The sequence below is a fragment of the Zootermopsis nevadensis genome, unplaced genomic scaffold (genome assembly GCF_977971745.1).
Source record: "Zootermopsis nevadensis isolate Lab colony 2312 unplaced genomic scaffold, Znev_1.0 Znev_ptg000012l, whole genome shotgun sequence".
NCBI lineage: Eukaryota > Metazoa > Arthropoda > Insecta > Blattodea > Termopsidae > Zootermopsis > Zootermopsis nevadensis.
Window position 1 is genome coordinate 7,142,726 of NW_028259144.1, and position 24,654 is coordinate 7,167,379.

A 24,654-nucleotide genomic window follows, 5' to 3' on the forward strand; every position below is an offset into this window, starting at 1 on the left:
GGAGATTTGAGACAATAGAAGAGATTCAGGCAGAATCGCAGATGGTGCTTGACAGGCTGACAAAGAAAGATTTCCAGGGATGCTTCCAGGCTTGGCAGCGGCGCTGGGATCGTTGTGTTCACTCCCAGGGGAACTACTTCGAGGGTGATGGATGAATTTAATACCTGAGATAAGTGTACGGGTTTTTATAGGCGCAGTCTTGAAACTTTCCGATCGCACTTCGTAAGATGGTAGCCTTATTAGTACTTGGTCAACATTTGGGTGTGGAGACTGGGGGAAAGCAGTACGAACCTCGGCTGGAGCATCAGATAGGTTATCGGAAGAAATTCGAACCGAGTAGCTCGCGAATACAGGTTAAACGTCTCACCGATGTTTCAAAGAGTTCGGTGGAAGTAGGATAACACATTGGGATCCCAAGTGTATTGACCTAACCGGTTTGCAGACAGCTGGAACAGTACCTCGGAGCTGGGAGTATGGCGCAAGGGGGTATTCCCCAGAACTAGTAGCGGTTCTTACATACGCACCAAAATGTCCTGTTACCTACGTCACTAAATGCAACTTCCACATATTTTACATCATCTGTTCGTAGAGCAGTTTCTTGTTAAGTGACACATACTGACCTGTCACTAGTCTGTATTAAAACCATTTCACGAAAATTGTTAAATCCTTTAAAATTCCGTTTTAATTACACGTACCGCCTGCTTTATTAACAAGAAATTCTGGAATTTGTCCATAGTGTATTTACGATTCTCGAATTTCTCTGAAGAAACAAAGACCAGACATATTTCCCTAAACGGTATTAACCAACTGGACTTTGTAATGGAAAAGTTATGTTTTCTTTGCGGTATAAACTGAATGTTCAAATAATATTCGTTATTTTCGTGACGTGAACGAAATGAACGCGATGTTCACCATGTCTACATGTCCAACCACATGATTAAAAACGACAACTGGATGGATTTGGAAGAAATTTGGTATAGACATTAAGCCACTGGGGTCTGCCCTAAAATCATATTTATTTTTAATTTTCTACAATTTGTAACATCAATATGGCGGAAAAGTGTTTGAGATGGGATCGACACTAGTCACTTGCAAATAATTATTTCCTAACCTCGCAAAATTTGATTATACGCGATCTGCCAGACACGCTGTAGGAACATGCGAAAAATACGACTGCTATTATAAAGGTCAAAACGTTTAGGTCTTGTATATATGTTTGTTTTATCAACTTGCAACTTGGCTTTTTGCATTCAACATATGTGAAAGAATAAATATTCAGAAAGTAAACGGAAAAGTCATAATAAAACAAAGTTAGGTTAGATTATAAAACCGGATACAAATTAAAATGTTTTATAAGTTGCGCTCTGGTACGAGCGTAATATCAGTTTGGGCAAGCATTTCGTTGACATTTCACTTTAAAGCTGTGATAAGTACTTTTTCTACGGTTCATAAATATCATAACATGATTTTTGTTTGCTTATTTTGACTTTACACGGCCGAATTTCCGTATCCCCATGAACCCCAGACAAGAATAAGTCCAACAGAGATTCACCGACAGCGCTGTATTTATGGAATGTATCCCTACGCGTTATTAGTGTTCTCACTAGCCCACTCTTCACTGTTTAAGTTGCGACTCTGACGTCAGGGTAGAAAGGTTGCAGGAGCAAAGGTATATACACCCACATTCCGGTAGCCATCTTTTGAAACGCGCGCAACACTGAATGAAAACCTTTTGCCATCAATCAACACGACAGTCAGATTTGATACAGAATACCGCCACGTTAAGCGAACAAAACAAAACGATTGCTGAGTCTTAGAACTTTATTTCTGGACCATTAATCTAAGACAAATAACCACACAAACCTATTACTTCCTACTTCGAAAGGAGTAAATTAGAACATTCTCATACGCAAACAAACCCAAGGGATTTCCTTCCTACATAATCTTGACCTTCCCCTCACCCCTCCAACAGAAAGATTGTAATTCCCCTCCCTGCCAATGATCGACACTTTCTTCTGAGCGGTCGGTAGCCGAAGCGAATCTGTATATAAAGCAACGATATTGTGGCAGTCTTACCTTTAGTCGTGTGTATGGGGCCGTGGTTGCGTGTTCTAGGATTTGCCTGCAGTATTTTGATAGGCAGGCATCACCTAGACACTGTGAGGGCTACCATATAGGGAATCCATCATCCGAATCCAACTACTACAGAAATCCCCTTTTAAACGCAAGCAAGTTACGACAGCCAAAGGTGATTTATTGTGGTTTTAGTGGTTTATGAGTGTTACTGGGATAATATCTGCAGAGCAATGCCACCACAAGAGAAGATTCCGCCACGCGAAGAGAACAGATTGTCTCAAGAACAGGATATCTGTCACTCGCACACGGGAAGCATACAAGGGTATTCCAAGACAGATGAAGACACAACGTCACGGGTTAATGGAGTGCCTACGTCACTAGACAGGATACCCGATTCAACGGATAGGGACCCGATGGAAACACGAACAGAAGCCAGTGCTGGAGAGGTTAGCGCGTGGGCTGCAGTGAAAATGAAGATGGCACGACAATCTTCGATCAACGACATTGCCTTGAAACAGAAGACGAATACGCAGGCCGGCGAGAAGCCTCCTTCCAACCCGGTTCAGGATGACAAGACAATTATGGACTTCGATGACATGTTGCCCCATATTGGAGAGTTTGGTCTGTATCAGAAGATTCTGTTCGCGTTGTTGGCTCCATTTGCATTCTTCGTAGCCTTCGTTTACTTCACCCAGATCTTCATCACAGTGATCCCAGAGGAGTATTGGTGCGATGTACCTGATTTGAGGAACCTCACCACGGAGCAGAGGTGAGTAGAAGAAATACTATGTAGTGGACACATCGAGCGTTTCAAGCTGTACGACTCCAACTTTGGACTCCATCGTACTTAACAGAACAAGGCAGATGTATTGGACCCTATTTTAAGTTCAGAAGGCGGCGAAAACCCACAAACGGAGTTGTAGAACCAAGGAACAACAACAAAATTTTAAATTGTAATCTCGATTGTGACAGTGTCTAGTCTCGTAGATAGTTCCTGACGTTTCGGAGGTACCGCTCTTATGCCACCGTTTTCAGTGCATAAGTACCCTTAAGATGAACGCAACAGGTTCGTCCAATACTTCGGTAACCATTTACGAGACTAGGCGATGTTGCAACGTAGATGATCACAATTTAACTCTGATGAGGGCGAATAGTTAACTTTAAAAGCTGATGAAATTTCGGGTTTCTTAAAAATGATCTGAAGAAAAGGATATATGGAGAGACAGAGTTAAGATACATCATAAAACCTACAGCTATTGAACACGTTTAGATTTATACCAGGTCGGTACACACATTTCGTATCAGGTCACATCAAAATTAATAATTTTAATTTGCAATCAATTCATTGTAAAATGGACTGCTTAATAAGTTATAGGTATTTTCCAACACAAAATATAAATAAATATAGGCCCATTATTATATATATATAATATCTCACAGTTTCCAAAAGAAGTCAATCATTATTCACCGAATGCTGATAGCTTTTCAGGGTACAAATTGGATGGAGAAACGAGGATCGAACATACGGAACTGTTTTACGTGTCATTCTCTACATATGTGATACAATTTAAACACATTGCTTCGTGATATCTCCAGTCCTTGAGCAATGCCACAAAATAAAAAATACACAGCACAGATGTTCACTCTTTACAAACAAATCCTTGAATTTTCCATAAGAAATGGAATGTTTATCGACACATACGAACAGATGTCAGGTCTATCTTCTCACGTTTTTCTTAATATAAACGCACATACCCATACGATATGCGGGATTATATGTTTTGTATCTTGCAATTGCAACAATCAAGGAACAATTCATTATGGCTGTCTTTTCATAAGACAACCATCTTCATTCTTTTATATATACTAAAACAAAATAAAGTTTTTTCTGACCGACCGAACTTCCCACCTTTTCACCTTGAAGACAGAAACAAATACAGTTTCCGAAACGTTGTGTTCTATTTGGAATGTAATAATAATTTGGACAGTGTCCAGAAACCCATAAATGCCTTTGGGCCCTAATATGATTCATTAATCTAAAATAAAATTACTGTTTTCTGGGGTGTTGCGCTTTGTAGTCTGGTAGAAGTGCACCGACGTTTCAGAGGTCCTTGCTGCCGCCATCATGGCTCTGATAATGGAGACAGCAAGTACTTCTGAAACGTCGGTAAACGTCTACCAGACTACACGGCGTTACAACCTAGAAGACAGTCATCTTATTACTCAGATAGTAACAAAATTGGTTCTGTTTGAACTGAAAATGGCACAACGAAGCTGCAAGTGGGTAAAAAAGAAACTGAATAACAAAATCTACTCAGATGCATAATTTGTATTGCCAGAGGAAAGTTAACAAAGAGACGAGTGACCTCGTGAAGCGTGCGCAAGTCGCGTTTCCTTAACCTGGTTAACCAATTTACCGTGGACTTAACCATCTTTCGTGACCAGCGCACTGCGTACCAAGGTTCGCCTTTCCTGTAAACTTGCGCATCAGTAAAATCCGCCACCAGCAACAACAACAACAACAACAAATGTACAACTTCGGCTTTTGGGGGTGAGCCGAGTTGAATGTTTAGAATTTCCGTTTTGGCAAACACCGCAATTGAATATGTTCGTCCTGAATATGGTAAATACAATGTTTGCCGAAGCGTTGGTTAATTCTCAACATTCAACGTGGCTCACTGCCAAAAACCGTGGTTATACATTGAATTCCAGCAGCAAAAACCGAAGGCCAAGAACAAAAACAGCACAAAAATCTTTAAATGATAATAATAATAAGAAGAAAAAGAAGAAGAAGAAGAACAACAACAAAAATAACGGGACGTCGCAGTCGTATTGTTAGAATTTCTTCGTCTTCCGGAGATTCCAGTTTAAATTCTCGTCCCAGAAAAAGAGTGTCCGGAGAATTTTCGTGGGTTTCATTACTAATTTCAAGGAAACTGTGGGACAGCGTTTTGGCCACGGCTGCTTCCTTCCACATCCTTTCCAGTTCATTAATCATCCTATATTCGAAGCCATATAGCCTAGTTTGAGTTTTTACACAAACCGCAAACAACAAAAGCCACGTGTTCTACCGCTTAAACGGCCTTGAACTGAGATTGCGGGTTTAAATCCTAATTTTATGCGCGTTCGAAACTAAAATTTGCACAAATGCATCTATTAGCTTCGCCCTGTCTGTCCTTCTGTCCGCATGTAACAGCTCTAAAATGACTGAACTGATTTTCATTAAATTTTTACTAAAATTTCTCGCCACATTTCAGTTTAGGTTGAAATCATGAATTAATGGACATCTTACATTGAGATGACCACACGTTTCTGCATGCGGGAGGTGAATGGGTGGGAAATTCCCAGTTTACTAATTTGTTGATTTGTTGTTTTGGAAATCCCTGAAGTTGTTCATCCATTCACGTGATTACATAACCCAGCCAGACAGATACCAGACACCTTTTAGCGCGAAGGTTGATAATCCCAGACAACTCTGATGTCACTCGCGCCATTTGCAAAAAGCAAGATATCGAATTTTAAAACCCCCGAAAAAACCCACTTATTACATTATACGTACATTCTCCTGTCAGTTTATGACTGGTCCATTAACCATCCAGCCAGTTTATTTGTAAATAAAGGATTCATGGTGAAATTACGGTTCTCACGGCTGGGATGTTGCGTCGCTTATTCTGGTAGAGTTTACTAACGTAATCGTCCTGATGATGGCGACAGCAAGCACCTCTGAAACGTCGGTTAGTTCTACCAGACTATACAACGCAACATCCCAGAAAAAAGTCATATTTTGTGGTTGTTATGAAGTTTGATACTTTTATTCTGAATAGCGTTGCTTAGGTTAGTTTCTCGGACAATGTCTGCAAGAAATTAATAGGAAAGTCACGAAGGTATAACAAATCGGAAAGGAATGCGTTTGGAAAAAACGTCCAGAGAATGTTCACGTTCTTCCTCTCTCATTTCTCATTAAACGCCTTTCAAATGTTCCAAGAATTCGAATTGTAGCATTGAAACATCCCCTCAGCGCTCAAGACCGACAATCAATACTTTTAAAAATATCAGGTCGTGACCTTGGGAATAAAATCATGGCGACCAGATCGTAATACAGACCACGTGGTATTGATCGCTGATGGCCTATGAGTGGGATTATTTTAAGATTTAACCTACTTAAGACACACAGAATATCAGAAGTAGCATCCATGCTGTTCTGCATGCTGAAATCGGTATACTTGCAGATGGTTACCAACGTTTCGGAAGAACATATTGCTTCCATATTCAGGGATTAAAATGGAGGGAATATCTTCTTCCGAAACATTGGTACTCTACTGCAAGAACACACGGCTTTAAAACCCAGACCTAATTTATCTAGATTCGCTAATTCATTAAGTGCCAATGCTGACGTATGTAATGGTTTAGTTTATTAAAATGTCTTTATTCCAATCAATCCAATGAATGTGTGTATATATCTTTTTAGGACATCCTCAATTTTAGTTAGCCAATGTTCTGTTAAATCAAAATGTACAAGATATTTGGGGGGGGGGGGGGTGATTCCACGGCAGCAGAGATGTAAAAATCCTCTGTTCTGCTTTACATAATGTAGACACCTCTCTAACAAAGATTCAAATTTATTAACCCTGTTTTCAGCACAAGAAAATAAAATAATTACAGGTACACAGAAAAAATTAAAATAAGGAAGTAAAAATAAATCTAAACTTTGACATGCAATCAACCTAAACACTTTCTCGTTTCGAGAAGGTGGTCCTCAAATTTGTCAATATTTTTGCCAAAAATCTACATATATAATTTGCAACACCTAGTTGAATTAGGGCGTCTTTATGAACTGCTCACGCTGAAAAAGTCTCTTATTTTTTTGTAATGATAATAATAAAGCAATAACAATAATACAGCGAAAAATTAAAGTTTTTAGGAAACGCCACGTTTAGTAAATGAATCACACTAAAGTTGGATATGAACAGTAAGGGCTACATCAGCTATTCCTTGTTCAAAACGAGGCTGGTACATTGCATAAATCGGAAACCGTGTATACCAAGCGAGAAACCGCGTGTAATATGGTTACGTCACTGGAGCCTCGGACTTTTACAATTACCTTCGGCTACGCCAGACATCTCCAATCCTTTCGAAACTGCCCGGCGTGTGTCACTTGCTCAGAATTTACACAACAAAGTTTTATTAATCTGCCAAGGCTTCTTGGTCCATCGTGAAACAAGTCTGCTTAATCACTACTTTCTTAGTTTTTGATTTTATCTACCGTATATTTTTTTTATAAAGTCTTGAGAATCTTAAAACTATAAAAAAAATTACTACGTTTCGAAGGGCTCATTTTCCTTAGTCTTCAGGTAAAAGTAAATATCCATCCTTCGAAACTATTCATTTGTGAAAGACTTAAACAGACAATAGATAAATTCAAAACAAATTAAGTAGCAATATAAAACCATTTCTAAAGACATTCTGTATGAAATCGATAAAGGTTCAATTTGAACTTCGCATAAAGAAGGAAATAACATGTATCGACATGTATCGACCTATATCGAGCCGATAGGAACAACACAGAAATTCTCATGTAGTCGATTAATAAGAAATTAAATAGAAATATGATTAGCAAATGAAACGTGTGGGCAGAAAATAACGACAGAATAAATAAATTAATTTACATAATTAAAATTTTGTACCTAAAAATGAGAGCTACCGTAGACTTAGTTGTCAATAAAATGTAAGTCTACTACACTTAAGGCGCACGAAAAGTGATCTGCCTTGTCATGTATTAACAAAGAAGTCCTTCCAGACGAAATAAACTTTCTAATTTATTTATGTCGAATAATCTGTACCAACATTAACATTTAATAAATTACCTTAGAGTAATATAGATAAAATTGTTAAAAATAAAAAAAATATTTAACTCTGACGAAGTGTCTAAAATTTATATTTTCAACTTTTAGAAGGTCAAACACTTTGTTAACTCCATGGTGCAGAGTTGTTTCGAGAAGCTGACAGTTGTTCAGTTAAGAAATTTCCCTCTTTTATGGGACCAGAACTTTCATTATCACTTTCACAAGAGCACGCCAGTGGATCAGATAAATCCATGTCATGCAGGCATAGTGCAGATGGCCTCCAAATATTGAGGGTAACTGCGAAGTGAATATAATTACTAAATAAGCATTCACGGAGAGCCACAAAGGGACGTTCTGCACCTTGGGGGAGGACTAACAGCACCTCAACGTAAATGAAAAGCTGTTATGAAATATTATACCGGCACTTGGATGGACATAATGAAATAATATAGACTTTTCGTCCGAAAATCTGAAGTGAAATCACTTTTATTTATATATTAATTAGTAAGAAACACAATCAGATTGTAAAATGATAGCATAAATCAACACGTTGTGCAAGATGTTCTGTATTTCCTAACCAAAGCAAAGTTATGCTTTACAATTATTTTGTGATTTCTTTCTGTTTGAATACGAGAGCTTTTTTAGCTTAGTATAATTTACCTAAAAGTAGCATACAATCCATGACCGTCCTAAAAATTAATGCAGTTTATTATGAAATTACTCATTTAAGCTGTTTAAATTGGAAGAGACATCAGAATCTTAAACGAGATAATCATATGAAGTCTGAGTAGGTGATGATTTCGAAAGCAGTGTTAGTCGTCCGAAGACAGTGAAGAAAACCACGAAAATCTCTTAAGTCAGGGTACCCGGTAAATGGGTCGAGATTCGAACCCGCTACTTCGACATGCAAAATTGGATCAGTACAATTACACCAACCTGTCCAAGTTTAAACGGCCTATATTCCAATTAAGATACCTGAAACGGCATTAAAAACACATTAAAATTATTTTTATAATCTCTATCATAATGAATTTACCTTCAGGTTCCTTAATAGTCATTCATTACGTAACATCGCTACGTAATCCGTGTCAAGTAACGTTTATAGCTGACACAGCGACAGTACACGAACTGGTCGGAAGTGAACTGAAGCCGTGTCCGCGCGACACGTGAAAAGACGTTATCAGTGGCCATACGGACACGCAGGTAATGGCCTGCTTTGGTCCTACAATTATGTTTGTATACACTCTACTAGCACCTTCATTTCCAAGGAGACGATGACAAAACACCCGGAAGCTATTATAGATGAAGTTACGATACTATACAAATCGATAACATAACACAAAGTCTTCCTTCTTCGATCTGCTACGGACGCGAGGTCTTTGGAAATAGTACATAAAGCAATCTATGTCCTCCCCAACCATGTGTTGGTTTTATGTGTACATATTTAGTACGTACTACAGAGTATCCTTTAAGCAATTTATTTTAAATTTTGCTTCTACAGACAATAAGAAATATTTGCGTGCCAAAACGCACGTTGTAGTTTGCCAATTTGGCAAAGAAAGACTTCTTTCCACTTCAGTCCAACACACACCCACTCCGTTAGCAGCCATTGCCCTCAGGACCGCAACTCTTACCCTACATACAGAGCCATAAACAGTAGAAATTTTATATGCAATATCGCGTTTCATTTACTTAAGGCAATTACAGCGTGTAGAAATCATCCGACATTAGCTATTCAGGTTTTAAAACAGTGATTGTGTTACTCTGCAGTTACTTAGCCTACATATCGTGGCTAGTATGGACTAGTTGTTCACCACGACTGGAAGACAAAATACTGGTTTTATTTTATCGTTTCGCATTGTTTATAACCACTTTCTTCACCGAATTTTATTTATAAACTAAATGCCATGATTTGTTTGTTTACGTCTTAGTTTTGTACAGATTAAAACCGTAAATTCTATTTTCATGATGAATATTAAACTCTAAATCTACTGAGAGAAGTATTTGGTAGTGTGAACTGCGGTTTTATTTTCAGAAGAACGTTTTCTTGACGACCTGTTCAAGATCACACAACACAAAACAGACCATAAAGACATTTACCACGATACTGGAGGCATTTGAGAAAGCAATGGAAAATAAATGCATAATAACTGCTTTTTGTAACATCTCTCGGTAATGAGACGTATGAAGATCACGGCACAGACAGGAAGAAAACAGTAAAATATTCCTGGAGAAATAGGTTATGAGAATATGAATAACTGCATTCAGTTGATGCATGACAGTCAAATGGCACTGGCGACTTATAGGTTAAAAGACAACAGAAAGCTAATTCAACAGCTGTTTAACTATCTAATGGTCATTTAAATCCCCATGAATAACCTAAAAGTAGAAGCAGAGAACTGTCACTTACATTAGTTATGTCCATAATTTTCTTGTTGGTTAACTTCTCACATTCTCTGGGCTTCGTTTACACACACGTTATCCTCTCAACATAACAATGACACACACATTCAAACCGATGGGTAAAATTATATAAACCAGTCACATATAACACACTTGCAGTCATAGCAGAGGTACTGTGAAGCTAGCTATAACCTTGAGGCCACGCGTCTGGGGATGAATTGCATGGTGGGTGGTGCAGACAGTGGTTCCCTCTATCAATGTACATAAGATACTACAACTGACGACTAACTTTCCTCAGACCACAATTCTGTGATATGTATCCAGTCTATACACATTCCAAGAATAGTCACGAACTTCTTTATACAAGACGAGTAAATTATTGACTTTTCACAGAATTTCATGTACTATAAAATCAGCTTGAAAAACAAATTCATGTTTTAGCAGTAACAGTAAAACTACCACATGTGACATGAGGGCCGGGAATTGTACACGTACATAACCTGATTGTAGTGATAATATCGAGTTTAGACAGATATCAACAAATATCACAGATATCTCGACCGTATCGAAAATTTAATAGAGCGAATCTAACTGCTGTGGTTTCACAGTCAAAGGTGGCGCTCGACTCCATATATACGTTTTTTTATCAATTTCAGCAACCTTGTTTCATGCCATGCATACTACTGTGATCAATCGCACACATCTGGAGAATTATAAAGTAAATGGACGATTTTATCCGATTTGATTCGGAAAGGACAACAATTTTTAATACAACTTTATAAAAAGGTTGTCATATTTTTAAATTCGGCCCTTTGACACTTTCCACGCTGAGATTTGTTTTACGAAACAAGTTTATAACTTTTGTTTACATTTGTTATTCCAACTGACAATCATCATTACTGTTAATGTACAAATAAATAACATTTAATTTCTGAAAACGGCAGTAGAAGTTCATATAAATGAGATTAAATAAATACCAAAATACAACAATAAAAAAATAATAATAACAACAATAAACAAAATACCTTAAAATTTTGCTGCGACTGTTAGGGGGATTCAATAATACCGTATTTCTTGACTTCTAGATCAGGATTCTTTACTCGACCGCATTAAAATCAGGAAATAAAATTCGCATTCCTTAGCGTAGCTACAAGACGTAATGGAATCGTATACGAAGTTTCTAGTAAATTAGCAAGACAGGTTACAGAGTGGAGCATCTGCTGTTATTAGGTATTTCGATACAGACGCTTGTAGAAGTCATAAGAGACACGTACATTCGAAGATATTTCTTAAGTCTTTACCACAAAAAACTTAGTTTTGTCCTTCGTCCTAGGGCAACCTAATTTTAAACATACACGTTAGGAAACGTACGCATAAAAACCCAATAACGGTAGCGCGTTTGTCATAGTTTGACCTTTGACCAGTGAAAATGGATTCAGTGACGTCATAATTGTCTGTTGTTAATGACCTTTGCGTGAGTAGTGTGGCTAGGTCGCTACGTCATGACGGATGATTCCCACTTAATTATCCTTGATTTAATTAAGTTTCGTCATAGTTTTATATTTACTGGTACTTTCAAAGGGGTCGCCTTTCATAACGTTATCACTGAATCAGGATTTCGGAATATGAGAAATGTCACATTGTTATCCTACTAGCTCAAGGACATTCGTGTCCCCATGAAATCCACCTTCACAGCATGGTTTTGAAACGTGCTAAATCGAGAACACGAATCGACTAACATATAAACACATTTGCTATCAGACGTCTCTGTGCGTTTAGTTCGTTACATCACTAACCTATATAACGCTCGAGCGAATGCGATAATTATAAGAATTATTATGACAAAACGTACGTGGGTGTGATTCGAATCTTGTAAAATAATAACAATGCCGATAAGAGAGTGATTTCTATGCTCTCCCCAAAGTTAGGTTAGGTTTTTGTTAATACGATAATAAGCCTTCGTGGTCCTTAAAAGGTGGGAAGTTTCTTGACCAGATGAGTGATTATTACCTTCTCAAAAAAGGACTCCATGTAGTTTGCTCGTCAGTTTTCAAATCTTAGCAAATTCACAAAAGAAATGCAAGTTTCAATCACAATGTGTAATAAAATAGAGTTCTTCCTGTGTAACTAATAATCATTTAGTCAAGGAATTTCCCGCCTTTTTTACCTGATGGATCATTATTGTGTCCACAAGACGCCGCTACTGGTTCCTATCCTGAGCCAGATTAATCCGGTCTAAACTTTAAAACTATTTCTCTAGTAAATATCTTAATATGATCCAACTAGGTCTTCCAAATGTTTTGTCCCCTTCAGGTTTTTGGACCTTGAAAAAGGAACCAACCTATGGTTATGGCTTTAATGAAAAAAAATAACTTCCTGTTTTTACTGTGGTTACACACACGTGACTTCCGGCAAAAATTAGAATCAACTTAATCATGGCAGACAAAAGAAAAATGGGACGGAGGCGGGAACTGTGGATGGAAGAATACAGCTTTCTTTCGCAAGGCGCCTTTGGCTAAAAGAAACTAAATTCTGTCAGACAGGTGAATAAATCCATAATGTCGAAATAAACATCATTTTGTTACTGCGAGGAATTAACTTTTGCAGAATCGCGAAATTAGGACAGGACCAACAATGTACGAGACACTGCCCAATGTATGAGATTCGATATATGCGACGTTTCGGGAATTCCTTCTATTATCGTCTTTAGGTGTGTAAATAATATTGTCCTTAAACCCCATTAAAACACGGAGTCAATTTTAATTAACCAAGTACGCCTACATATTATATCGGCTGCAATAAAAATCACAAAAATAAAACATCGTGCCGCGAAATATGGATCCATACCCCAGATATTACAAACGAATTTCTGACGACAAGGTCATGACGTTGTATAGGAAAAGTCATTCCAAAAATTCGGTTAATTTATATAAATTTTTAAATTTAGTTTATAATCCATTTGAAGTACTCAGAACAGTCCACCACTGACCTCTTTCTTGAGCCACACGAATCCTCCAAGTATTTCTTTAAGATTCACGTCAACATTATCCTCCATCAAGACTTAGGTCTTCCAAGTGGTCTCTTTCCTTCAGGTTTACCAACTAATTTTTTATAAGCATTTATCATCCCTTTCATATGTGCTACATGTATTGTACATCACATCATCCAAGAATAGATATATTTACGCTTTAGTTTTTTTTACGTAAAAGTCATGTTGTTTTGGTTACAGGATATCTTTGGCTATCCCACCAAATGAGGGCAAGACAGGATATGATAAATGCAGAATGTATGCAGTGAATTTCACTGAAATGTGGGATAAAGGAATTACAAAAGGTAATCCATCATGGCCTACCACAGACTGCAGACATGGGTGGGAATTCAATTACACAGACATCCCCTACTCAACAATAGCTTCAGAGGTGAGACATTAAGCTTGATGAATATCTGATTTTTATAAAACTAAAAGATTTAAACGCAACAGGAGAGTACAGTGACTTCATATTCCTTAAATTACTACAGCCACATTATTTATATACATAATTACTTATAGAGAAGGTTTGTGATGACATGCAGAATTGTTCTTTTAGATTTCGTCTATCATCTAAACTATAAAAAAACCTGAATTCTGCTTTTGCCTTCAGGTAAAATGAGTAAAGGAGGGCATAAATCCTGTTTGGCCTCAGACCTAGACAGGAACACACAAAATATGATTTTGAATTTAGGGTAACGTCTGTAGACTACATCATCTCATATCACAAACAACCGCTACCCCAAAACAGAGGATATTCAGTGTAGCTGTAACATTTTGTATTTTCAGCTTGACTGGGTTTGTGACAAGGCAGCCTATCCTACAATAGCGCAGGCGGTATTTTTTTGTGGAGCCATTTTGGGCGGACTGATTTTTGGATGGGTGGCTGACCGCTACGGAAGGATTCCAGCATTAGTTTGGACCAATCTTATAGGTTTCATTGCGGGGATTGCAACTTCTTTTGTCACTACTTTCTGGGCATTCTGCGTGTGTCGGTTTCTAGTTGGTCTTGCTTTCGACAACTGTTTCACCATGATGTATATTCTCGGTAAGCGCATATTTTATTTCCGTTGTTTAAAATGTTTATAAATTATAATGAACATTAATGTGTCCTGTACAAAGCATAACTACCTACTTCACAAGTTAAAGATCACTTAGCACACTGATATTCATGTAGAAAGGTCGTCTAAAATGTCGGTCAACATGTACCAGATTACGCACTGCAATGTCCTAGGAGACAGTCATCTTCTTATGGTCTTTTCCTCTTTGAATAAAATGTTACGTTCCAAATATATGAATGAATATATGTTTTTCATGACAGTATTACCTGTTAAGTTTGCTTCGGACTGAAACCAGAAACGCATTGTGAATTTTAAAATTTAAATTTTGTGTCACTGTTGACTTTGTAAACGATAAAAAATTAAATTCGCCCAACAACTTTTAGTATAGATCCGTAATACCAAGTTTAAGAAAAAGTAGTTACAGAGATGGAAAACATGGTTAAACACATTCATCTTCCACACAAAACACTATTTGACAATCTTCATGTAAATAACACATAAAATTGCTTCGTTAAGATAAAATATATTTTCCGATATTTTGTTAAAAACAAAACATCTTGTCACTGTAAGTTACTAATTTCAGGGATCTGAGTTTACTCACACTGACAAAAAACAGATTAATTACTGCAAATAAATCCTTGAGCTTACAAAATTCTCACTATACAAACATTAACGAGGAAGACAATTTTCAATAACATGAAAACTACATACAACTCCTTCTACTCTGGGTTTCTGAGGGTGTTTTCTAAGTAGCTGCTTTAAATATGTCATAAAGATGAAGGACAGCCATGAATTGAACTAAATTCCTCTCTCTCCCAGTCACATGTGTGTGGACATGAAAGAAGTTCTTACAGATGCTAGAACTTCCTCCTTTCACTTGTTTAATTGTAATGGCAATTCAAGCTACCTCGTTACGTAATTACGTAAACTCCTGTTTGCTTTGTTGACCTTGGAGTAAATTAAACTGTATCCTGTAATATATTAATAACAAATTAAAAACTTAAAAAAAAGAGTGTTTCTAACAGGTTTGCCTTCAGATATATTAAATAATACAAATGAAGGCTCAAAATACGAGAGGCTCAGGCCTTGAAAATTAACACTTCCCTCGATTATGTTAACTGTACAGACTTATAGTGCACCCACGAGTCAAACCGGTTCGGAAGATAGTATAACCTATTTTCTATGAAAATGTTCAGCTATAAAATTTATGACGAAAAACACCCCCCCCCCCCCCAACACAAAATCTAGTTCTTTTTTTTCTCTCCCAATTCTGTACACAATGCTCAATTTATTTCATGGATAATCACGGAACATTTAAATTTCTACACTGTATCTTGTAGAGAACCAATTCAAAGACGCCAATAAACACGCAGCTATTTAAAAGAAATCAGCATTGCTACAAGACAATCAACACAAAAAAACCATTAGCAACTGTCCATTTCGTATCCAAAACACCCATTTTAAAAATGAGAAGTGAACTAGTTCAGCTCGAATCAATTGACAGGATTTGTCTTTAACTATGTTGAACCAGCGAGTTCGTGATACCGGAGCTATAAGGCTTGTTATGTTTTCAGTTATTTAAGATCTATTTTAATAGTTTGATCTTTCACAAATTTGGGAATAATTTGGGCTCGTTACATAAATCTGTAAATTGTTACGAAGAAACAAAACATTCACACAAAACTTTAGCTGTAAAAAGACTCACTAAGACACCACTTAAAAGACAATCATAAATAAAATGTTAATATTAGTAAAATAACAGAAATTGATCTAACAACCGCTTAGACAGATCTATATGCATTAGTTGAGATTTGACTTTCTCGTCCGTGTTCAGTCACCATGTACGACTGAAGATGGTTACCATTGTTTTGGAGGAGTGTACTGTCTCCAACTTCAAGGTAGAAATGTTGGTAACTATGTACAAGACTACAGTGCCAGAACCCAGCAGACCACAATATCTGCATTAGCTGAATAATTGAGCATTCTGATAGCAGAAGAATTTCAGTGCAAGGTTACTGTCTGACACGTGTGCCACGCCCAATTTACACAAAATTTCAAGGAAATGAAAGAAGGCCATTTACTTATCTAATATCTTTTGTAAATCATTAATACTATATAAATACCTACTAACAAACACTAATTCAGATCATCTATGTGACAAAATTAAAATTATTTTACTGATAGAGCATCCATAAAAAATTAGTTCCTAAAATAAAATTATACAAATATAAGAGGGTTCTTAGTTTCATATGAAACACTAGCAACTGAAATATTTCATGCCCATTATCTTCAAAATAACATGATTATCACAGACTTTAAACACTCCCCAAAAATGCCTACATGGCATATAGCAGGGCAGCTTCACTTTAAATATATCCAACTTATTTTACTCTTTCTTGACAATAACTAAATACAGTAATTTCAAATTTTGGTTTCTTTTAAACATTACCTTTAGCATATATTCAAATATATTCTTTACAAACAAATATTATACTTAGTAGGATTTGAGGTTTTCATGGCTGTCAGTTTCAAGACGACTGTTTTCTGGGTTGTAACGCTATAAAATACTTTATTTACATCCTATGACAAAAATCTTGGGTTAAATCTGAACCATATACCATGCCCACCTACATTCTTAAATATTTCAGAATTCAAACATTTCTTTCACTTTAAAAGACTGTTCCATATACACTTTATAGACGAGTAAAACTTAAATTTGTACAGTTCTAGAATATGTGGGGCCAAAATGGCGAACCTTTGTGGCAAACATGTCAATTGCAATTTACTTCACAATGGCCTCATGTATGCTGCCTTGGATGGCGTACTACATTGCAAACTGGAAGATGCTTTGCATTGCTACTTCTGTTCCTCTACTTCTTGCTGCCATCACACCATGGATTGTTCCAGAGAGTGCCAGGTAGGTTACACATTTTCTAACATATATACTTTCTTAAGATACTTAGGTGACCTGTTCTTCAGTGCCTGAGCATCTGCGAGTCCCAACTTTCGTTGGCTTTGATCAATTAGACAGTTGGTAGGACTCCTTGGACGAGGGATCACCCTGTCGCAAGGCCTCTACCTGTACACAGGACAGCAGAACACAGAAAAACGCGGACAAACATCCATGGCTTGAGTGGGATTGAACCCATGGTCACAGTGTCCAAGCAACACAAGGCCTACACCTCAGGCGGCGCGGCCACTGTGACAGCTTCTAACATAGATACAAATTTTAATACCAATTAAACTAAATGAGAAAAGACTCAGGTTAAGACAGACAAATGATGACAGGATTATTAATTAACCTGTAATGTGAATGTTTTAATTATTCCCAAATTTAGAGTCATGTAGGCTTTTGCCCACATACTGAGGTTTAACATGTAAGTGGAAAGATGTGTCTGAATATAGCTTTTAATATAGTTAATTTTAAATATAACTTTTAATAATGTTAATGTGATCTGTTTCAGATGGCTTGTATCTCAAGGGAAACTAAACAAGGCTGTCTGCATACTGAAAAAGTTTGAAAAAATTAATGGCATGAAAGTCGAACCCCACATCTATACAAAATTTAGTGTAAGTGGTTGATAAATAAAATACATAAAATTGACGTGCAAACATAACAGTGGTGTTAAATTAGATTACGTTAAGCACAGCTGGACACAAGTGATATTTACATCATAACCAGTTATAATATATTATACTTCCTTAGCCTAGTAACTGACAAGCGATCCTACACTTTTAATAAAAGCAGTTAGTAATTTTCTTACTGATTTCAAAAGGAGCTATCTGGGCTCATGAACTGGACTGCTAATCAATAATGTTTGACGCTTACACAAGGACCTAAAAATTCGTAGTATGTACAAAGACATTTCCTTCTTGTCCATCCATTGTTAAATGTCAAATTAATATTGATTAGTTTGGTGTTCAAAAATGTTTTCCATCTTCAGACTACATTAAATTTTATAGTTTGAGTATCCATCAAATTACACGTCACTATAAAATATCTGTAACATTACAGGACAGCTGCGAAAAGCTTCAAAAAGAAGAGGAAGCAGTCAGAGTGTATTCCGTCCTGGACCTATTCAAGAGTCCTCGTCTTCGAAGCACAACACTGCTCCTCATTGCTATCTGGTATGTTTCTAGCCACATGCTGAGACTCAAGAACTTTTTTACTACTAGATACATTTTACTCTGTCTTGACTTGAACATAAATAAATTGGATTAAATAATACAAATTCCTTGTTACTGCAAAGTTCCTATTAGAGGATGCAATTTACCATAAGACAGCAGTGACTATGACTAAAAATCAATTCTTGTACGACTTCAATTCTTATGAAACATTTTCTTTACATTAAAGTATGCATTATATATCTTTTTGTGAAACATATTTAAGAAAAGTGAAACAAAAAAAAAGGTAGAAATATTGCCAAGTATCATTTTAATTTTATAAACAGGAGATAACTGTATTTATCTGACATGCACAAATTTATACAGGATGGCAATTTCACTTTGCTTTGATGGCCATGTGAGGAATGTTGGTAGCCTGGGCCTGGACTTGTTCGTGACATTCACAGTAGCGAGTGCCACAGAACTTCCAGCTGACACTGTGCTGACAATGGTACTAGACAAGTGGGGCCGTCGATGGCTAGCCTGTGGATCTATGGTAATGGGTGGAGTTTTCAGCCTTTTGGCAACAGCTGTCCCAACTGGTGAGCATTTATATATTACTGAATCTTAGTTACATATTTTTTCCTTCATTCTTCAATACATGGTTTTAATATTATATTTAAAATTATTTCCACACTGATACTATCCAATCTCTTCTTCTCCATCACCTTGCCAAATTGGATTGTATATTATTTGATAGGACAACTCCTAAACACTTTTCATCTCATAGTCTATTTTATGTCACTTTTTAATGTCATATCACTTCATTTTTTCCATTGTATTACTACAACTTTTTAGTCTCAGAAATATCAATTATAATTTAATATCACTATTAAAATTCCTCTGAAATTGCGAATTATTATTTTACAAAATTTTCTGAAATTTCATGCAAAGATATTACAGCAAGCAGGTCTCTGTAAGTTTATCATTTAGAAGCAAAGAAAACAATTTATCTAAAATCAAACATGTGTTACCAAAATTGCAGGTGGTCCATCAGCAGTCCTTGCAATTATGGGTCGTTTCAGTGTTAACATCTCTTACAACATCGGGCTTCAGTATGCAGCTGAAGTGCTGCCAACTGTTGTGAGGGCACAAGGTGTTGCTCTTATTCACATAATGGGCTATGTCGCAAGCATACTGGCTCCATTTGTTGTCTACCTGGTAAGTTGTGCAAATACCTAACCTCAAATTAACTGCTTATAGAGCTTCATAATCTGTAGGTACTCTTCACCAAATATTATTATGGTAATCAAATTAAGGAGGATGCAAGTGATAGGACAAGTAACACTATGTTGCAGACAGGACCCACGTTTATTTGAACTTTTTGACTCAAAATGATCCCAAGAGGACGTAGTTAAGCTATGGACATTCTGTTGCGGGACACTCTGCATTTAGAACGTGAATATAAGAGCCTCCAAAATTCAAAGCTGTTATAATCCAATATCCATCAAATAAATATAACTGTTTGGTTATCAGGCGTATTCCAGAAAGTTCTGTCTTACATTGGCTAATCTACAGAAAAGTCCAGACTTGACAGCAGAAATAAATGTCCATTTTCTTGTATCCAGAAAGTTTCTAACTCAGTATATACCAGTTTTGCAGATATATTAATTGTGCCATTGTAATGGTTGATTGTGTGCAGGCCAACATCAGCCCAGCACTTCCACTGTTAGTCCTGGGAACTATCGGTATTACTGGGGGGATCTTGGCTCTCTTCCTACCTGAGACTCTGGACAAAGAACTACCACAAACCCTGCAGGATGGAGAGAACTTTGGAAAAGGCCAAAGATTCCTAGACTTCCCATGCTGTAGCAAGTTAGTTGCATTTCTCTTATACTTAACCTTACATAAACCATCTTGATAAAACAAATTTCCTTTTCCATCAGTATTATAAGAATTTATTGCTAATTGTGACATCTTATGCAGTACAAAAGGCTATAAAGTTTCTTGTTGTTTTATCTTGCTCAAGAGGATACTGGTTTATTACTTCATGTAAGTACAAGATGCTTATCAAATTGTTTTACAAAGGTGCGCTGAAAACAGACTCGGTGTGGGATTTGATTTTCTTACAGCACTGAACGTATCAATGCTGAGCTTCTGGGTAGTAACATACAAAGTTGCTACCCAGAATACCAACAAGAGATACTTGGTAGTCAGTCACACAAGTTAATGACTATATTCAGGACAGAACAGTCAGAAGTGACTAGATATGTGGGATGACCAAGGTTCAATTTGGCAGGGGCAGGAACTTCATATTTACCTTCAGTTAATGACAATGTTAATAATGTTACCAGATTCCTCAATTTTGTTTGTATATTTTTGTTTTGCTCCGAGTGTTATTCCAGTTTGAAATACAGCTCACCTTCGCTTTTTGCAGGGGTTATGTTCTTGAAAACCCCCACAAACAGCAAAACTGTTGATGTGTGAAGTTTATACCTTATGGAAAAAATTAGGTTAGGGGAACAAGACACATGAAACACAATATATATAACTGATTAAGTTTCACAAAAACATTACTGCTGGTGTATACTGGAATGTTGACATTCCTGGCTGAAAATCATCAGGGTGATTGAACACCGGGGCAACAATAAGTACTACTACGTAAAGTACACTCAGTACATCATTAATATCTACGAAGGTGCTGAGACACGAGAATACATGTGAGATGTTCCTGTGCAAAAGAAACCAAGAAAGAGTGAGGGACTTAAGCTACAACGCACACATATTACAATAACGTTTCCATGAATAAGCAAAACAATGATGAAAAACCCATGAATGAGGCGGGTCTACTGAATAAATGACATTTAACTTTTGACTTTTACATCATATGTGTACAAACCAAATCTGTTTTCATGCAGGACTCTGGATAAAGAGGACTCAGCAGAGATGAGCAGTAACTTCCAAAGAAGCAACGTGCAGATGGGTAGGGCATCCTTCAGAGCTTCTGTCCGAGGAGAAATGTATCGATCCAGCATGCTCCAGAGATCAGTTAGGTCCAGAAGATCAATGAAACAGTCTGATGAAATGCAAGCTGCCAACGTTGTCTGAACAGAATTCATACCAAATAAATTGCATCTCATAAGGGTGCTCGTATTGTAAACAGACTAGAACTGTATTCTGCTGTTAAAATCGTTATATCAGTAATAGTTTATTTGAATTTAAAGACTGACAGTTGCTGACTACGAAAGCAATTCTACATCCAAAAATACTCATAACTTATGCAGCAGTTCTTAAATTATATGTTTCACTACAGCTCATATGCAGGGATCATTCCAGTGATGGAAAATAATTTGCTAGTTTCCTACTCACTAATTTAATGACATAACTCCAACATATTTCAATATCATACACTATGAAGTTATCAAAATTCAAATAATTAATTATATTTTTTAACATAACCTAGAAAAGGCCTGCTATAACTTGAACTATGTAATATATTGACTTGTTACATACTGTAACTTATTTACTATAATATGTACAAGAAATCAATAATGTATCAAGTAGGGAAATTCATGTAATTTAGCTTGCCTTCCTTCTTAAAGCACCTGGAAAACTTCAATAGATTCTATAAACAATTTACGAACAGTGGGGAATGAACAAATATAATCATATGTGGAATTCAAAATGAGCTGCTTGCATAACTGAACAAAGTCCAGATGCAGTGAACTAGTCACAAGATTCATTTACATTCAAAGTCACTCTCATCTGCATCAAGTTACCATGACTCTATACCTTCATCCTGTACATACCTAACAGCTATATTCGTATTTATTGTTTAAACAAAGATTTTCCTTTTTTGAAGTAAGCTACAAAGACATTATGAAGAGAGGTGAGGTTAAGATTTTATTAGCCCAGATGAATTAATATTTTATTCCAAAGTAAAAAGCTTCCACGTCTTTCTTAGTGATTAACTGTGGATAAAGAAATGTTACTTGCTTCCTTATCTCTGGTTTTATAAACATTTGTTCAAATGAGGGCTGAGTTTTGAGGGTGGTCAAACACATCTCCCATGTCTGAAATTAATAGGGGATATGTTTTCCTAACCAAATTATGTTGTAATACAAATATTTGTTGACAAGAAATCAGCAGTTGTTTTGGGAATCATATTCTACTTTGGATAAACTGATTCTGATTAAATTTGGCATTTAGAGAATCCTTATTCATCAAATAAAGCTGTAACATATTTACAAAACAGATTACCACTTTTCACAAAGTCTGTTACACTTAACCTGTAATTAATATAGACGACTGCCTAAAACCTCCTAAACAAAATGGACTAATGGGACAAAATATTATACATGACATGTATTTTATTTGTATGTAATATTTTCAAGATAATGACCATAAATACCATAAGGACAAATATGTGTATGTTATGGGACTACAAGGTGCAATATCCCAAAACACATCTTCACGTTATTCATTCATCTATAAACCCATACAGTATACGATTTTAACCGAGATTAATTCAAAACCCTACAATCTTCACAAAATTTCAACGGCATACAAAAGTTGGAGACATCAGTGCCTTTATTAATGGAGTTCTGATTAACATGTATATGTTTCATTATTATACTTAATAATGACATGTAAACAAGCTGTGATAGTATTACATTGCAGGTCCCGCACACATCAAGGATTCAGGATGAGTTCCTATATGCAGATTGTGATATATTGTATATATGTTTGTGATATAAATTTGTGCTCTAGCTGTTATTAAGGGTATTTATATCTAAAAGTTTAATGTGTATTACTTTTATACCATATTTAATATAGATCTACAGGGTAAGACATTTACATCTGAACAAGAGAAATGCCAATATGATATTGATTTTCAGTAACTTGCACAATTTCCATTGGTTGTTCAAATTTCTGTATTGTTCAGAAAAAATTAAGATATATTAGGTACCTATTGTAATGGAAGTTATATGAAATCTTGTTAAGTATGTGCCTTGGTTCAGATTTAGCAAAATCACCCTTATTACATGAAATAAAACTTCTGCTCTGAAGTACATTTGTATTTTATTTATCTATTTCTTCTTTTTTATCTGCTGAAGCAGGAAGATCAATCAAAATACCTAGAACAAGATTTTGTGGTCTTCCCACATGAAGATGCTTGAAGGGAAAGTAGGTATAGCTCCTATTCATTGTTGACCTCAGTGGGGGTGACTGGCTATTACACTTCTGCCGCACTTTACTCCTAGGGAAAAGTCCCCTGGTACCCACTGGATAGAACTAGTGGGACCCAGAGCTGGTCTGAATGTAGAGGATGGAGGAAAAAAATGTTGCCCCTGATGGAAACTCTAGTCTGTAGTCAGCAACCATTGATTAACTTATCCAAGTTTATTGTACGATAAATAAATTAAATGAAAAATAGCACAGTATAAACAAAAATAAGTTTTTTGAAAATGTGTGTATGCAACTGTACATAATGTAATGAAAAGTAAGGACAGTGAGCACAATATTCCAAATGCTTTGCATACAATTTAGACAAAATAATTTTCTCTCTATGAAAAATTCATGAAAATCTGGCATAAGATTGATTTTGCTATAATAAATATGAAAAACACTATAAAAGAAATGTAACATTCTTACTCTTGAGTGGCAAGTGCTGGGTCAGATGAGAATCTGCAACTGAAGACTGAGGCTTTGATAATGTGCTTGAATGCTGGAATTACTATACAACTCAGGTGTTAGATAATTACGGAGCATTAGCAGAATGATGATCGGGATACCAAAGTCCACAAGAAAGAAATGCCATTCTGTCTGCCTGGATTTACTGGTGACTGAATTCGAATCTTCAGTCAGAACCATCTAACCACCTGAGCTATTACACAAGTACCTACAATCAGAAATTAAACCAAAATAAATATTTGTATCAAATCCATTTTGAAGTTGACAATAATTTTCTAGCTGTGTAAGTCTTCTGCATTACAACTGGTTGTACATCACAGTAGTGTAATACTAAACCATTAACCTCAAAGTTGATGTCTATTAAGTAGTACCACAGTATAGGGCATAAATTCCCCAATCTCATAATGCTATAGAAAGGACCGGAATGGACTGCGTTTACTGGCAA

The 24,654-nt window shown here is 36.4% G+C and overlaps 3 protein-coding genes across 5 annotated transcripts in view; 1 reads left to right on the top strand and 2 right to left on the bottom strand.

Annotated features, from left to right (window-relative positions):
- Positions 1-10,544, bottom strand: part of LOC110827049 (high-affinity choline transporter 1) — a 52,796-nt gene extending 42,252 nt beyond the window's left edge. The window contains exon 1 of the mRNA XM_022058304.2: positions 10,330-10,544. Coding sequence (XP_021913996.1) covers positions 10,330-10,331 — 2 coding nt within the window. The 5' untranslated portion in view covers positions 10,332-10,544. The remainder of the gene's footprint in view (positions 1-10,329) is intronic.
- On the top strand, positions 2,035-23,587 carry LOC110827044 (organic cation transporter protein). Its single transcript, XM_022058291.2, has 10 exons — positions 2,035-2,845; positions 13,552-13,741; positions 14,140-14,398; positions 17,136-17,328; positions 17,876-17,981; positions 18,427-18,539; positions 18,903-19,117; positions 19,561-19,736; positions 20,218-20,390; positions 21,434-23,587. The coding sequence occupies exons 1-10, from the start codon at positions 2,307-2,309 to the stop codon at positions 21,621-21,623; spliced, it is 2,154 nt and encodes a 717-aa protein (XP_021913983.2). The 5' UTR covers positions 2,035-2,306; the 3' UTR covers positions 21,624-23,587.
- Positions 14,919-24,654, bottom strand: part of LOC110827065 (serine/threonine-protein phosphatase 2B catalytic subunit 2) — a 125,437-nt gene continuing 115,701 nt past the window's right edge. Inside the window, exons 15-16 of one of the 3 annotated variants that reach the window (XR_015534912.1) lie at positions 19,550-24,417; positions 14,919-17,490 (exon numbers count right to left, since the gene is read on the bottom strand). The gene's annotated coding sequence lies outside the window, so the exon portion shown is untranslated. Of the gene's footprint in view, positions 17,491-19,111; positions 24,418-24,654 lie in introns of those variants that run through there. The other 2 variants (XR_015534913.1, XM_087347793.1) reach the window with 2 other exon arrangements.